The 18131-nt window shown below is 40.2% G+C and overlaps 1 protein-coding gene across 2 annotated transcripts; it reads left to right on the top strand.

The window, feature by feature from the left end:
- The first annotated feature begins 1418 nt into the window (after nt 1-1418).
- atxn1l (ataxin 1-like) lies at nt 1419-14233 on the top strand. Of its 2 annotated transcripts, XR_005991803.1 has the most exons (4): nt 1419-1529; nt 3250-4421; nt 7278-12820; nt 13249-14233. XR_005991803.1 is itself a non-coding variant. In XM_041785387.1 (3 exons), exons 2-3 carry the CDS (start codon nt 3372-3374, stop codon nt 8706-8708), a joined length of 2481 nt encoding a protein of 826 aa, XP_041641321.1. In that variant the 5' UTR covers nt 1419-1529; nt 3250-3371; the 3' UTR covers nt 8709-14233. The 2 variants fall into 2 exon arrangements, 1 of the variants encoding a protein (XP_041641321.1); XM_041785387.1 differs by having other exon boundaries at nt 7278-14233.
- The last annotated feature ends 3898 nt before the right edge of the window (nt 14234-18131 follow it).

Here is an 18131-nt window from a genome sequence, read left to right as displayed (position 1 = left end):
ATACACACCTGTGCTTTTTTCTGTTTTCATACTGATGAACTATATTACAGCTGTTGATTTATTTACCTACAGAACATGGAGTACTTGTAGCTGGGCTGTTCTTTATGCATTTTCAATCACTATGTTACACATGAAAAGTTTCTCATTACAATTACAATTATCAAGATTGAAAAGTACCTTACATTTACCTTAAAAACTTTATGAGTAGCTTTTTGTGTACTTCTACTCTTATGAGTACATTTTGAAATCAATAGTTGTAGTTTTACTTAAGTATATTTTTGGGGAACTTAATTACATTAAAAAAACATTAGTGACTGAGTAACACTCCCTCCCTTTCAAAAAAAAGTAAAAACTATGAGGTTCTAGCTTTTTGTAAATGGCATGATAATGGCCTTTTTTTTTTTTTTTTTTGCTTTGACTACACATGACGGTAAGTAGCACATAGCAAGATAATAATTCCAACAGGACATCCCAAAACGCCGGTTGCATTTCTATTCATAATAAAAGTATGATATTGCCTAAACAGCCTGGTTTGAGATTTATATTGTCATGTTGTTAAGGCAGTAAGAAAAGATCATATTTTGCTGTACAACTCCTCAGTAGCTACTCAGTACTTCAAGTGAATTATAAATGAAATACTTAAGACTTTTACTTGATTTATTGCCTAGATACATCTAAGTACAACAGCCTTGTACTTTTCACATATCTAGAATTATTTTATGTCTATTATTATATGCCCATATGATGACTTTACCTTTACATAACGAGACTTATATCATCTGACACTAAATATTGTTGGCGTTTACTGACGTGACTCAAATTTCAATGTGATTTTTTTAATATTACAAAAGAGAAACTGACACACACACAAAAATGTTACACCAGCACTTTTTTGTATCCAGCCGTTTGTTTTGTGTGACTAAAATAACCTACCTGCGTTGACCTATAAATATTTTCTGAGCCAAATCCCTAAATATGTGACAAATAAAAAAAAGTCATAGAAGCTCAGTTATTACATAAAGTGCTTGATTTGGTGCGCACAGACAATAAATAAATAACATACACATACAATAAACAAATACAATAAATAGATAATGGAAATAGCTCTGATGTACACAGACATTTTAGTTTTTGTTTCATCCAACCACCTCTGCATTTTTATGTAACGGGTCGGACCTTCTCATTTACTGAGCTTTAATGTAATTATTTTTATGCTAAAAGTCATTGAATCTTGGAGTTCCAGGATTATGGTATTTTTGCAACTTCATGAGGGGGGAGTCTAGATGTAGAAGTTTTGTTTATGTACGTGTGAGATATTCGTGCCTAAAAAACAAACAAACAAACAAAACAAACCCCCCCTCCAAAAAAAAAAAAAAAAACAGGAAATTGAATCAACATGATGACGTCATTGGTGAGCGCCTCTGCTGGCCTTCGAGATGGGCTCGACTCCCTAGCCTTGATTTCTTCAATTGTCCCTCTGCATATCAACTTTTCTATCAAGGAAACCCAGTTCGCAATGACATTTGGAGGTACGTCTGCACTACTGGACAAAGTAGATACATATGTGACGTGCACTGTGCGTATTGCCATGTTAGCCTGTGAGCAGATGTGAGCCGAGCTGGAGTTGATTCAGGTGATACAGCTAGTTGTTGCTGTGTTAGCCGTTTAGCTAACTAGCCGAAAACCGCTAGGCTGTTGCCCAGTGATCAACTATCGTGATAACTAAATGGCCTCACGCAGTATGCGCTACTTCAACGTCTTTTCAAGCAGCGTTAGTTTACAAAGTGCCATGCGGTCACTTTTCGGTTTTAACGGGGAAAGAAAGACTCTTAAGTTGCTAGCTAACTTTAGCCAAGGCAGCGACTAGCTAACGGTAAACAGAGTTACTTTAGACTGCTGCTTGTAGGAAACTCTTTCCTCAAACTGTATATATATTCTTTTGGTCTTCTATCAAGTGTTATCAGTAGATTCATCCGAAAGAGCAGGTTGACTGAGTCTTTTTTCTTTTTTTTTCTTTTCTTCTTCTTCTTCTTCTTTTTTTTTTTTTTTTTAAATCTTTTTACTTGTTGAGACAAACAAGAACCATTTGAGTCAGGATCATGGACTGGAAGAGGAGTGAAAAAAGACTTTGATTCAGATTTATCATAAATTACTCAACCAGCTACTTCCAAGTACTTTGGTCTTTGCTTGCTATCTCAGTAATAATCCATATGTTTGTTCACCACTGCTTAACATATGGAGCTTTACATCTTAGCTCAAAGTAAACATATCGAAGTACAATTGATTTACTTGTGGCAGAACTGAGAGGGAACTATGAGGGGGCAGCTGATGGAAATGCCTTTACTTGATAGTTATAAGTTTTAGTATTCGGAGATTTTAAAATGTGTGAGCTGAGTGTGACTAGAATGCTGTTTCATCAGTTATTTTAGCCGTAAAATGGTCTCACTGAATGTCAATAAGCATTGATAACAAATCAAACTTGTAATGACGCCATGGTCTTAAATTGATACTATTGAAAGTAAAATAATATCAACATCTATTTCAATACCATAGCATCAAAAAACATGCATACCAATTATAAACAACAAATGCAGGGATACTCCTTCACACTACAAATACAGTGACAGCTAGGGGCCAACTGATCATTGACCTGGCCAATTATTGTGGCTAATATTTGGCATTTGTACAATTATTGTTATTGGCATCTTATTTTTCTAATAATAGATACAATTAGATAATCATAAAGAGTGCTAATTTGGCTCCACTGCAAGGTGTGTCTTTGCCTCTGGCTCTGTTTTCACTCTACAAAGTCCAACCAAATGTTCTGCATAAGCACAATTTGACTGGCTAGATGTCACATGAGTACTAGCCAATCGGCACTTGAGCCTGGTTGCCACTGGCACATTAAACGTATGGAGAAACTTCCTCTTTTCCTTCTTCAACTGCAAGATCTAATTTCAACGTGAATAGCTAGAAGATACAACAGAAACGCTTAAAAAACATAAGTATCTGTCGATATGAATTTGGATTGACTGCTTGTGCTGTCTCTTTTCTTGCAGCAGCTCTAGGTTAAAATATGGCTGAAGATTTGTAGTAAGCTTTAGACTTTACAATGCAAATGAGCATGTGAATATTAGAGATTTAACCTTTTAAAACACATGGTATTGCAAAGTAAAAGTGAGCACCTGGATGTTTTAAGAGTGGTTTGACATGATTGCTGTAATTGTTTATTTTTGCTCTTTTTTTCAGGTGAATCGGTAGATGAGGTGAACCAGGTGTTTTTAGAACTGGTTTCTGTGCAGGCTGACTTGCTTGCAAGTTTCAGTTCCTGTGCAGTACAGTAAAGCCACCAGGTTGATCAGAGGATTGCAATGAAACAAGCTCAGGAGCGTAACCAGGAGTGCCTACCTCCTAAGAAGAGGGACCTTCCTGTTAGTAACAGCAGTGGAGCTGGAGGGACAGGGGGAGGTGTCGCTGCAGGAGGAGGGGCTACTGGCAGTGGTGCCAGTGGCGGTGCTGTAGAAGATGAAGTTGTTTCTATTCAGAACTCTGCAGCCAACAGTGATGCTCAGGGAGGGACTCCATCTGCAGAGTGGCTGCGAGCTCAGCCAGGGCTTCATTATGGAGTGGATAATTCTGAAAGCTTACCAGCGGTGTCTGTTGACCAGTACAGCATGCTCTACAAAGTGGCACTTCCATCGCCTACCAGTCTGCACCCTGTTTTGAGCCATATCTCTCCAGCCTACACTGTACACTCACCTCTCCTGCAGCACCCAGGCCTTCCCTATCCTCCTCTTGGATATGCCCAGATCCCTCATTCATCTCTCCAGTTTGTTAGTTCCCCTTATGCAGCAGTACCTTATGCTCTCCCCCCTGGCTTTGTCCCAGGGTCATTAATCTCTCCCTCAGGCACCATTCCTCAGCCCCATGCTGTATCCCACCTTGTTCCCTATCCATCTGTCATACAGGAAGGTGTCGTTTCCCCACCTCCCCAGGCCCAGGTAGCTTCTCATACCTTTGCCAAAGTTGCAGTACCCAGCAGTGTCCCACTGATGCTGCCTTCAGAGCAAGCTGCCCAGCAGCACCTTGGCACTGTTGGGGTCCTGCCTGCAACAGACGTCGGCTCTCGAGGGATGCCAGTCTTCTATCATCCGCAGGGCACCAGGGCTGCCACTGCAACCAGAGACCCCCTCAGTGGCCAGCAGGAGAATGAACCAGAGATGAATGGAGGCGATAAAGAGCAGGGAGCCAGGGAGATTGTTGTTGTGGATCCAGCCTACACTGCTAGAAACTCTCGTCTGCTGCAGGTGGCATCCAGCTCTGCAGCACAGGAGCACAGCCAAGACAGAGGCCTGCAGAACAGGAGGCAGGAGGGAAGGAGTTCACCAGGCCAGCGCAGCACTCCAGACAGTGACCTGGAGGTAAGACACTCTGATGACTTCCTTTTATGCTACTTCTTATCCAGTTGTTCTAAAAATGTACAAATATAGACATCTGATAATCAAATTAAATCACACTTTTGTAATTGCATGGAATTAGCTCTTGGTTTTGCATATTAACCCACTGTTGTTTGCTTTTGCTGAGTCTGTTAATCTACACTTCGTTCCAAATTATTATGCACATTGGATTGTAGTCTCATAAACATTCAAATTTTTGTTTTTCAATTAAACTTATGGATGATATTGTGCCTCAGGGCTCTTTGAATTACTGAAATCAATCTCAGACACCTGTGATGATCAGTTTGCCAGGCAAGCTTAGTTAAAGGAAAAATACGTAAGAAGGATGTTCCACATTATGAAGCAGGCCACAGGTTTCAGCAATATGGGAAAGAAAAAGGATCTCTCTGCTGCCGAAAAGTGTCAAGTAGTGTAATGCCTTGGACAAGGAATGAAAACATTAGATATTTCATGAAAACTTAAGCGTGAACATCATACTGTGAAGAAATTTGAGGCTTATTCAGAGCACAGACGGGTTCATGCAGATAAAGGCATACTGAGGAAGGTTTCTGCCAGACAAATTCATCGGATTAAGAGAGCAGCTGCTAAAATGCCATTAAAAAGCAGCAAACAAGTATTTGAAGCTGCTGGTGCCTCTGGGGTCCAACCAACCTCAAGGTGTAGGGTCCTCCAGAGGCTTGTGGTCATGTACAAACCTACTATTCGGCCGCCCCTAACCAATGCTCACAAGCAGAAACGGTTGCAGTGGGCCCAGAAACACATGAAGACTCATTTTCAAACAGTCTTGTTGACTGATGAGTGCCGTGCAACCCTGGAGGGTCCAGATGGAGAAGTAGTGGATGGTTGGTGGATGGCCACCACAAGGCTGTGATGTCAGCAAGGAGGTGGTGGAGTCATGTTCTGGGCAGGATTCATGAAGAGAGAGCTGGTAGGCCCCTTAGGGTCCCAGAAGGTGTGAAAATGACCTCGGCAAAGTATATAGAGTTTCTGACTGACCACTTTCTTCCAAGGTAAAAAAAGATGAACATTGCCTTCTGTAGCAAAGTTTTCTTCATGCATGGCAATGCACCATCTCATGCTGCAAAGAATCCCTCTGTGTTATTGGCTGCTATGGGCATAAAAATAAAGAAACTCATGGTGTGGCCCCATCCTCCCCTGACCTCAACCCTATTGAGAACCTTTGGAGCATCCTCAAGCAAAAGATCTATGAGGGTGGGAGGCAGTTCAAATCAAAACAATAGCTCTGGGAGGCTATTCTGACATCTTGCAAAGAAATTCAAGCAGAAACTCTCCAAAAACTCACAAGTTCAATGGATGCAAGAATAGTGAAGGTGCTATCAAAGAGGGGCTCCTATGTTAACATGTAACTTTGCCAGTAAAGATGTTTTCGATTTAAATAAATTTTGATTTCAGTAAATATGACCCCCTAATGCTGTAAATTCAAAAAATGACCATTTTCCGTTCTTTACAACCTATAAAATGTTTTAAAACTTTGTTGTGCATAATAATGTGGAATGGTGCATATTGAGTTTTTTCTTTTTTTTTAATAATTGTTATCATTATGAAGTTTGTTCAGGAACATTTGAATTATGCTCTAACGGTTGATGACTTGAAAAATATTCTGTCATTTGCATTCATATTTGGGAAAATAAGAGAAAAATATCATTTGCATAATAATTTGGAATGCGGTGTTGTCCTGATATTTAGAGTGAACCAGTCTTTTTCTATGTAGTTTGTCCTTTTTAAGTGTTTTCTGTGGCCTAGGTTTTGTAAATTACAAGAACATATGTGCACTTACTGTGTGCCTTGTCATGTCAGTATGTCTAATACTTAGTGTTTATTTTACACTCCACTTCCTCTCATCATTGTGTGATGTGGCTCTGTAGGTAGAGTTGTAGCCAGATAATTCCCATGTTGGACGAAAGTTACAGTGAGGTTATTTGTGGTTGCGTGAACATACTCTTTTGTGTTGGTGTGCTATGCAGGGGAAGGAAGCAGGTTGATTCCTTAGTAGGTGATATGGTTTGTTCTTGGTTTGAGCTAGCTGCCAAAATTGAAAGCAAATTTCTTATTTGAACTGACCAAACACAGAGAAATGCTTATAATTAATGTTCATAGTTAACCATTGGATACCTTATTGAGAAAACTTAAAAACTATTTATGTTTTGTAATTTTTGGGTGATTTTATGTTTTATAAAAACAATTGTGTGCATCCTGTTAGCAGCCTGTTAAATATAAAGGGGGCATTGTAGCATTTCCCATATGATTAATGCTCTTGTATTTAAGTAACTTCAAACAATTTTTTAAAGATATATTTTGGGCTTTTTGTGCCTTTATTGATAGAGGAGGACAGTGGATAGAGTCTGAAACAGGGGCGAGAGAGTGGGGAGAGACATGCAGGAAAGGGCCATAGGCCAGATTCCAACCTAGGCCAACTGCGTACATGGGACCGGCCTTAAACCACTAGGCCATCTGCACCCCAAATAACTTCAAACTAAGTTTGAGTGATGTAGTCCTTATATGAACTTGTTTCTTTTAAGATGCATCAAACTCACACTCTTTGATATATGGTATTTTGAATTTTTAACTATATTTTTATGGGCTTTTGTGCCTTTATTTAGTAGATAAGACAGTGGATAAAGCAGGAAAACCTGGGTAGAGACAGTGGGGACCAAAGATTACAGCCTCTGTACATGGGGTGCATGACCAAACCACTAGCCCCAGTTATTAGATGTGTTTTGAAATTGTGCCATAACTTTAAATGAAAATTTCAGCTAATTCAAAATAATGTGACAAACACTTTGTTCCTTCGAATTCCAGGTGCAACAGGTGGTTGGTCGATTGGCTTCTTCAAGCCAAAGTGGTGGAGTGAGAAAAGAGGTCTCCTTTGCACCCTTAAACCTCTCTCAGGGTGCTCAGAGAGAGCACAGGCACGGGGAGAACACAGGCCTAGTTTCGAGCCGGACTGCGTACACAGCCCAGCCTTTGGGTTACAGTGACCCCAGAGTGGCAGGTGTCCAGCCCCAATCAGGGCAGCAAGGCCATGCCGTCATGCTGGCCAATGGGCAACCAGTCCTTATTCCCCTGGAGTATCACCTGCCACATCAGCCCCAACCGACACAGCAACACTATCCAGGACAGGCTAACGATGCGTCAGCTAGCCATGCCTCCACCACCTTGGCCTCCTCTAATCCAAGCTTTAAAGCCACAGATTCTACAGCCAGAGTGTGCCTCCCTGAGAGGGCAGAGCAGACCCCAGCTCAGCAGCCACCCCCACAGCAGCAGCCTCCTGTCCAGCCTGCAGCAGATGTAACTCAGGCCTTAGCTTCAAGCCTCACTCCTGCCCCAGCTCCCTGCAACCCATCACATTTCATGAAGGGGGCAATTATCCAACTGGCCACAGGGGAGCTGAAGCGCGTGGAGGACCTGCAGACTCAGGACTTTGTGCGGAGTGCCGAGGTGAGTGGAGGGCTTAAGATTGACTCCAGCATGGTTGTGGACATAAGAGCCAGCCAGCAGAGACCCGGCCTTGTGTCGCTTCACTTTACTGTTGGGGAGCAGCAGAGCAAAGTGACCATCGACGTGCCCCCAGAGCATCCCTTCTTCGTGTTTGGCCAGGGCTGGTCATCCTGCAGCCCTGAACGCACAGCCCAACTCTACGGCCTGGCCTGCCATCATCTGCAGGTAGGAGACGTTTGCGTATCCATCACCTTGCAGCAGCAGCTTCAGCCACAGCAGCAGAAACAACCACAACACCATCATCCACAGCAACAGAACCTGCCCAGGACTTTTAGCAAAACAAATGCTACATCAGGACCTGGTCACCAGCTCATGGGTCCACCTGCTCCTCAGCAGACTCGGCCTACATCTCATTTCAGGCTGGACCGAATCCACCGAGAAAGACAGAGGGAGGGAGACAAAGATGTGGTTGATAAGGATGACGCTGCACCTTTTGGGATTGTTGGGCAAATTGAGTCACCCATCAGACCCAGTAGGACCTCAGCAGAGCATCCAAGGAGCCAGAGTAGTTTCCACTTGCACACAGAAGGCTCTGCTTTTGCAGGGGCAGGGATGGCAGCAATGCAGGCTTCTCAAAGGCGCTGGTCCTCACCTGCCCTCCAAAGATACAATATGAAGGGAGACGAAGGTCCACCACGCCCTCAAATTAGCACCTCCGGCCACACAAGGCCTTCTTTTATCCCCCAGGAGGTCAAACTGTCCATTGAGGGGCGCTCTAATGCAGGGAAGTAGCATCATAATTGGTAGCAATTATAAAAGAGACTGCCACAAGTAAGAATGAGTCTGACAAGGAGAGAAAGAGGAAAAAATTGTGCGAATGTAGCCTCAGAATGTTTGAGATTTTGCACACCTAAAATGTAAAAACCATAAGATCTGTGTATATCAGGAGAGAAGTTGTGGTGTGGTTTGGTTGTCCCTTCGCCAAAGGATACAAGGCTGTGCTCTCCCAGCCAACTGAGGTCTGACAGGGATGTGAAGAGCTGAGTAGAAAGTATGTAGCTGTTGAAATTCCTACCATAGTCCTTACACACTGCATTTCTCTTACTCCCTCTCTCTTTTGGTCACTTCCTCATTTCTATACTTAGAGGTGACCTTATAGAAATCTGTTGCTAACTAACTGTCTCTTTGGACGACCACAGACCACAAAAAAAGGTGCTTTAAGCACAACAAAGCTACCAACTCTGCAGGTTCTGATGTATTTAAAAGATCACAGCTTTTGATCTTTAATTCCTAAGAAGTTGTATCCTTAAAAAAAGCATTTATCCAAAAAACAGAGTACAGGTGCAGACCTCAGCAGCTCTTACAGTGATTTGTTGGCACTGTTGATGCTAACAGTCAGTACGTTACACTGCGCCTCTTCAGCAGGAGCCTAAAACCTCTTTTGTAAGCAGAGATCCTCTCTCGTTCAGCATAGGATGGGATCCTCTCTCAGGCCAAGCGTGGCATGTCCTCCTTGTCTTACAATCAAAGATAGTAAAAATCAATCAGCCTGTCTGTGCATCAATCCGTTTCATATTAAAAACCACCATGATATATATGCCACATGATGGAAGATGGCTTAGTTCTTTGTGATAACTAGAAACATGTTGCATTCCAGTATCATCAATAAGAACCGCCATCACTTCATAAAATAATTGTCCCACCCACCTCCTCACTTCACCTCAGTTTTCCAAACCAGACTGGAGACTATTTGAATTTGAAAGGCATGTTAGACTGAGGCGGAGGCACTGGCTGGTCATCACCAAAGCCTCCTGGAGGAGACATATTCCCTCTTCACATCATGTGCTACAAGCCATTTTAGCCTAAAGAATAGAAGGGAGATTGAGTCAGTGATGGAGCACTGTCTTCATCCTGAAGTTGTTCCTTTTTCCTCAGTTACCAAATGAAAGCAATAGTTTATTCTCCCCCAAGAATCTCCCTGTTTGTTGGCTTTTATATATCTCTTTACTTCAGAAGTGGGCGATCTGACCCTCTTTAATCCCCCATTTTAAAGGTGATGCTATATTTTTACGCTCATTTTCTTTAAGTGTTTTCTACACAAGCAAAACATGCATTCGTCAGAATACTCAAGAAATCTTTGAAGGTCAAATCGCTTTTTAATTCTGCATCTCACTGATGATATTTTATTTGATGTAGATTGACTCAAATGCATCTCCAAGGCAGGCGTGACTTTAATTGTTGTAATCACCTCTGTCCCGTCTTTTTGTTTAAAAGTCTTCTAGTTTTTCCAGCGAATCTTATGATTGTCTTGTGTTGCACATAAAAATGTCTCATTTACTTCACACTGACCTGCTTATAGGAATCACAATATAGTAGATGTCTTTTTTTAATGAAGGGAATATTTCTGAAGTATTGTTTGAGGTGTCGGGTGTTAAGAGAGAGAGAAAAAACTGACGTGCATTTTTAACTCTGTTTACAAATCAGCCAACATGAATGCTGCAGTTTCCTCCTCTTGACAGATGTTTACTTCTGTCAGTGAAATCCAAAAATTCAAAAGGGTAAAGTTTAAAATAAGTGCAATTAGACCATACATAGAATCATGTGTAGGTTTATAATCAGAAAGCATTCCTCACACAGACATTCCCATTAAAGCGTACATTACATAGTACCTTTTTACCATCTTTTGACTGATCTCTGGGGGAAAAAAAAACATTTGATAATTCTATGCATTACCTGATGGATTTTTATTTCCATTTAATCTGCTGAGAAAGTTACTTTCATGGTTGTCAGATCTGTGTCCGACTAATGTGTTGGCGTTTTACCCCCAGCACTGTCTGTGACCCCTCCTTTTTCACCTGGTGGGGCATTGTAGACTCTTATCCTCTGACGCTGTCATTATTAGCTGATTTAATGGAGAGATTGACCTTTTTTCAAGTCTTGTTTCAAACAGTTCTCACCTTCCCATCAAAGGTTGATGGGGAGAAAGACCCTGCTTCTGCCCAGTATCAACATGGGATTTAAGTGCTCAGTTTACAAGTGGACAGTTCTTGTGTAAGAGTTTGCACACTTTTTATAACAGTGTGTCCATTTTGTTTGCCTGCTGCATATGCAGATAAAAACCAATATGTTATTTACATTGTACTGAACCAGTTAGTTCGACAGTGATATCCTAGTTTTCAACAGTGCAGATGATGCACTTAGGGTCAATGCTGTTAGTGGTCCAGGACTCGTTAGCATTCATACTACCAAATGAATGTGGACTATAGCTCTAAGAAGGCTACCTCTATATTTGGCCTGAGTGCTGAATGTGAGGCAGATAACTGATATTTGGAATCTAGATGCATTTGTGGCGAGCAAAATGTATTTGAAATGACACAAGTTAAATTGCATGATCAAAAAATAAAAATTAAACCATTTAGCACAAGAAATAGTACAGAGCAACACAGCAGCAGCAGAAAAAAAAGGAAGTGATGCCATATGCCATAGGTTTTTGATTCATTGATTATATTGGTTATTGGTAAAACTAAATGCTTATACAGATAATGAGCCAAATATCAGCCTCAATAACTGGCAACGTGGGTATTGATTAACAGTCCTAGTCCTCATTGATCCCAATATTTATATTTTTATATAATATAAAATGTTTGAAGTGGCCATGCATTCTGTATATACCAGTGATGACTGAGTAGAAGCATTTTATTTATTTTAAATTGCAAAGAAAAACAAGTTTCCCCTACAGTGAAATGTCAAAACCACATTTCCTTTTCTTGAAGTTACGTTTGAACACATCCTGACTTTTTTTAACCTGATAGTCATTTTACTGACTTGACCTCAAACACATGATGTAACGATATGTTACTGCTAGTTAACTAGCTTTTTTTTCTTTCTGAATATAACACTGACTTACCCAACTAAATTGATATTTTTAACTAACAGGACTTCCTACAAAGTTTGGTTGATTCCACCCCGGCTGCTTTGAGTGTAGGAGGTTGACTGATCCACAGCAGCTGCAGAGCTCACAGCTTTTTAAAAGTCAGTTGAAGGTGCTTTTTGGTTTAATTTGATTCCCAGTGCTTACTCTATAGAAGCAGTGTGAGCCGTCAGTTTTCTTACTAAATGTACTTTGACCCTTGCATAAAAAAATGAAATGATTACAATAATTTTGCAGCTCATTTTTACTGTATTAAGGGACTTGAAAAGATGTGAATCTATCCTTTAAAATCATTTGCAATTAGAAATTGGCATTCAGTCATTAATTTTCGTTCACACAAGATCACATACTCTTGCTGTATATGTTTCATGCTGTAAGCAATATATCTAATCCTGACAACGTTTCACCTAGTCTTTGATGCACGGTAGTCTTGGCGTTTTCTATGCAGTAAACTCACAGTATTGTAACTTCGTTGTCTTAAGTACAGCTCTGAGGCAGGTTGGCTGATGCAGTCGTTTTTACAGTTGTTTAAAATGATCTTTTTTAACAGGAAAAGTCACACCAGTATTTTTAATGGTAGTTTTGCTTGTTTTACTTCTTACTCAGTGGTCCCTCTCATCCTGCTCAGAGCCTCCCTGCTGAGTCTCAGATCTGTATACTTTTATTTTTCCATGCGATGCCACACAGTCAAGAGCCAAACCATTCAAGATGAGTGTCAATCAGATTTTGCAAGTTTGTTCTGAAGTGTTTTGGCACAATCGCCAAGCAGCTTCAGCCTTGTATTCTAGGTCAACATGCATTTAGGCTTTAATGGTGCAAACCTGTGCCACCTGTGACTTTACCTCTTTTTCATCCTCACAGAAAACACCTTCCTGTGCTATCATGAGCCTTTGTGTTTCTGCCCATGTTTCACAGGAAAATACTAACCAAGATGTCACATGAATCTTCTTCACATCACTGATAGTCTGTTGCTGTAAGTAATTGCACTAAACGCCCTCTTTTACAGTGTTTTTAGATGAAAACTGTTGGTAAATTGAAGAGTTTAACATGTTAAAGCACACAAACTCATTGAGGAATCACAGTTTGTGTGTTTCTGTAGATAGTTTTTTTGGGGGGGGGGGTTATAGATAGCTTTGATGATGCTTGTCGATAATGCCTTAAATTCTGCTTTGTACAATGTGTGAAATAATGGAATAATGCTTCTGGTAGACTTGGTGTTCCCTCTTCAGGCTGTTCAAGAGCGAATCAGAAATGTCAAGCCCAACGGCAATTTTTTCATGATTTATTCCGTTATATTTTGATACACTTTTTCTGCTAATAACAACCTTTAACTGTTATTTTTAATGTGTGGAAGTGAAGTAAATGGAAGCTCTTCTCTGCACTTTTTTTTTTTTTAACAAGACGATGCCAAGAGTGTCTGCAACGGAGGGCAGTCCATTAAGTCCACACAGACAGCCAGACATGCACACGTCGGTTGTTTTATTGTTGTTGCACAAGATCAGTAGGTTTTTTTGTATCCCTTGCATTAATGGATTGTGTGTGGTGTCTGGTGCTTTGTCTAATGGTCTCTGGAAAGTGTGTTTGAGTAAATGGAGACAGACGAGCAGCATAAATCAGAAAGCTTTCCATGGATGGTAATGCAATGGCTTGTTTTGTTTCGTGATGTTGACAGTGAGGATGTTTTTTTGTGAACTACTTCCTGTTGTTTGATCCCAAAATGAAAGGTGAACTTGGGATGGTTTCAGCGTTGCTGATGTCATATTAAATCAGGAGAATGAGAACGGTTAAAAGTTTTAAAGAAGTCTGTGTGTTTTCAGATTTGTACTTTTTTTCGGCACAATGGTGACTGCTTTTTATGTGACATGTAACTATTCACAAAACAAAAACAAAAAACAGCATCTTTTTTTTAAACATGCCTAAATCTGCAAAATATATGCAATGATGTAAATGTAACATTCAATCCTCAAGTATAATCCAGGTTGTATGAACTTTGTATAGTGAGTTTTAATATTGTATGGCCGTACCAATATGTATTGATCTTTATCAGAAGCCTTAGAGTTGTCGACCGAAAGTGCTCCCTTAGAATACCCTACACCTACCTGACTTTAACAAAGCATTAATATCTCTATTTTGTTGCATTCTTATTTGTACCGTTTTTGAATAAAATAGATTTGTACTGTATATTTGTACCTCTCTGTGAACTACTTAGGGCGGTTTTATGTTTTTGTTTTGTTTTGCTGTTTTAATTTCTATGTACTTTAAGGACACAAAGATATTGTATTTTTATTGTTACAGCTAACTTGGAGACATTGCATTTATCATGTTTGTTAAGTAAACACAATATATAATATATATATACAAATATAAATATAAACTATTATCCAACCTGTGTGTCTTGTTTCTTCAGTTGTGGTTTCCATTTATGTTAACTTTAATCTAAAATGGTATTACATGAATGTTACTGCTGGGAGAGAGGTTTATCCTCAGGACACAACACTACCTCCTTAATGTGAAATGGTGACCAAAATTTTTGACAAACTACAACCATTCATCAGATTTTTTTTTTCATTTTAATCTTGACAAGTACAGCTTACAGCTCACCAAAATCAAATAACTGATGTCTCAAAATATCAATATTGTGGGAAAGTCAAATTTGCAAAGGTCTCTTGAGCCTTCATTTTTCCACTTTGGCTCAGTACACACAGTTGCAATCATGGGGAAGACTTCTGCTTTGACTATATTCCAGAGGACAGTCACTGACACCCTTCACAAGGAGGGTAAGCCACAGAAGGTCACTGCTGAAAGGGCAGACTGTGTGGTGAGAAAAGATGCACAAGCAACAGGAATGAGCCCAGCCTTTAGAGGATTGTTAATCAAAGCAGATTCAAGAACTTAGGAGAGCTTAACAAGGAGTGGACTGAGGCTGAAGTCCATATATTAAGAATCACCACTCTCAGACAAGTCCAGGGAGTGGTCTACAAATGTGTCAAGCCACTCCTAACCTAGGGATGTCATAAGCGTCTCACCTGGGCTCAAGAGAAAAAGAACTGGACTGTTGCTTAGTGGTGCAGACATGTTTTCAGATGAAAGTAAATTTAGTATTTTACTTGGAAAAATAAGGTCTCAGAGTCTGGAGGAAGTTGGGAAAGGCACAGAATCCATAGTGCTAGAAGTCCAGTGTTTTTCAGTGATGGTTTGGGTTGCCATATCATCTGCTAGTGTTGGTCCATTGGTCTTAATGAAGTCAACACTATCAGCTGTTTACCAGATTTAAGAGATCTTTATGTTTCTATGTGTAGAGGAGCTTAATGGAGATACTGGTTTCCTTTTCCAGAAGGACTTGGCACCTGCCCACAGTAAAGCCAAAACTACACTATACTGTTTTCTGACCATGGTGTTACTGTGCTTGATTGGCCAGCCAGCTGGCCTGACCTGAACCCCATAGAGAATCTCTGGGGTTTTGTTGAGAGGAAGATGAGCTGAAGGCTGCTATCAAGGCAACCAGGGCTGTGTCTCACTTTTACTTTTATATGGCTTGACTCTTTTCCTTGAGTCTTTGTCCATCCCACAAGAGACTCATGGAGAGACTGGAGAATCGAAGTGGAGGACTGAAGCCAAAAGAGCGATTACTGGACCATGAGACGTCCTTCCCTCTGCAGTGTCAGGTGAAGTGACGTCAGTTTATGATGACGGTGCAGGCTGATCATCAGTCAGCTGTCAGGAGGCATAAACAGTGTCTCCATAAATTTGTGCTGTATTTATTCTAATAAGATATCTACATTTACAGAGTTTGGTCTCAGTGTGGGATCACAAACACCTATGAAGAGTAACCTGCAGTATACCACAAACGTGGACTCTTTCTACCAGCAAATGCTTTATTACAAAATTATTTATTATCCTAATTATTCAATGCAAAGGCTAATTATCAAACCTGATGCTCACTATCATCAGACTGATAGAATTTTTATTGACCCCGCTATGATTTTAAACGTTTCTTCCTGACAGACTGCTGCTCTGACTTTAATTCTCTTCATAATCTAATGAATAGAAATAACTGACTACCCATCCAGCAAAAATGAGTTGTAAAGATGTTAAAAAACATCTCCACTATATCTAAACAACATCTAGAGAGTGTGTCTTTGAGTAAAAAGAGTTCTGGGAAGCCTGCTCTCATGTGTCTCAGCTCATCGGTCTTCAAATCTCAGTCCTCAGGTTATGGCTTCGGTCTTAAAACCACTTAAGGGTCTTTGGGACAGTTCGAGCAAAGACAGAGGACTGATAAACAAGAGACATGGGATCCACCTCTGGTCTTCATAACACCTCAGCAGTGCCACAGGTAGATTGGCTCCATGCCAAGTCACACAGATGTAGTACAGGTGCATCTCAAAAAATAGAATATCATGAAAAAGTTCAATTTTTTTTGTCACTCATTTCAGAAAGTGAAACCTATACATTATATAGACTCATTACACATATAGTGAAATATTTCAAGCCTTTATTTCTTGAAATGTTGATGATTATGGCTTACAGATAATGAAAATCCAAAATTCAATGTCTCAGAAAATTAGAATATTACATAAGATCAATAAAAAAAGGATATTTTAAACAGAAATGTCAGGCCTCTGAAAAGTATGTTAATTTCTATGCACTCAATACTTGGTTGGGACTCCTTTTGCATGAATTACTGCATCAATGTGGCGTGGCATGAAGGCGATCAGCCTGTGGCACTGCTCAGGTGTAATGGAAGCCCAGGTTGCTTTGATAGCGGCCTTTAGGTCGTCTGCATTGTTGGGTCTGGTTTCTCTCATCTTCCTCTTGACAATACCCCATAGATTCTCAGTGGGGTTCAAGTTTTGGTGGGCTGGAGGCTGTTATCAAAATTTAAACAAATCAAACAAAAAAAGACCCCATTACAATATTTCACTTTGTGTGATTGGGTGATGGCTCTAGAATACATGTAAGTTTCACTTTCTCAAGTTTATAGGCAACCAGAAAAAAAAAAGGCTGAGACTTGTTTGTGAACTCAGCCACAAATGCATTTTTTTGTGCATAACAAAGCAGAAAGGAAAAATACTGGACACAACCATGTATGTAAAGTCAATGTTTATTTCCACATTCTTTACCGGGTTTCATCATGGTCTGTACATCTGTTAATCCAGTAACAGAGAATAGCATCCCTCAAAGTGCCGTCCAGTCGGGATGCATTGATATCGCAGCAAGCATGAATGTTCTTGTTAGCCGTTTAGCTCATTCATTTGGCCTTGTTCAGAGAGTCTTGTTTTGTAAACATGGACAGAGAGAGAAGATCCTGATAGAATACTATAGAAAGGCCAGTAACATTTTTCTCTTGATTAAACTGTAAAAAACAGGCAGGCATAAACTAACAGTAGAACACAAGCTCATATTGAACCACTCTAGGACAAGTGCAGTTTCACCACATGCAGTGCTTACCTAATTGATAGCAAAAAGACTGCTGTTGACACCAACATCACTTCAGAGTTTGGAGTACTTCCTTTGTCATTTTATGACAGACAGCAGAGGACGCTGTCGCATCTGAAGGATGAGGGAGATCACAGCATTTCAAAGAGCAACCTGTGAGAATACCCGGTATTCATAGTCTGAGAGAAGAGAGGAAAAATGACACCTGAAGACTTTGTCAAGAACACTCATCTGCCCTTGTTACATTTTGTCATGAATCTAATGGCAGTGAGACCCTGTTGCTTAATGTGCTGAACTAGGAAGAAGAAAACACGTTGTAGAAGACAAAGTGTCTCTAGAAAAGTCACATGACTGATTAAAACTATAAATTACTATAAATGATTAAACGGAGCAGGGTGTTGTCCAGGCGCTGAGCCCACTCACTGAGTTAAATTGCCTGAGAAGCGAAACTCTTTATATTGAAGTCTGTTGTAATGAAAGTTGCAGTCTGCATAGTTTCAGCCAAAAGTGAATTAATTACCCTTGGAATAAACAACGTGTTGCATAGAGGTTTGACGCACTCCTAGAAAAGACTTTTAAATATATTTTTTTCTTGCTGTAACAAACAAACTGGTAGATTTACCTCTCATCTAGGAGTGACTCAAACAGAACCAGTACTTGTCCTCAACTCTGAGATCCTGTGTAGGATTTTTCTGAAACTGCTTGTTTGACTCTGTAAATATTTGCATCTGGAGGAGTGAAGCAGTGAAAAACTGGAGGTAACCTTACAGGCAGGAAATTAAAGAAAAGAAATATCCAAACATGGCCTCTAACTTAAACATCATCACACTTTTTTATACCACTGA

Source organism: Cheilinus undulatus, linkage group 1, assembly GCF_018320785.1.
Source record: "Cheilinus undulatus linkage group 1, ASM1832078v1, whole genome shotgun sequence".
Classification (NCBI taxonomy): Eukaryota; Metazoa; Chordata; class Actinopteri; order Labriformes; family Labridae; genus Cheilinus; species Cheilinus undulatus.
The sequence above is the reverse complement of the archived record's forward strand: the minus strand, read 5'-3'. Positions and strand labels throughout refer to the sequence as shown.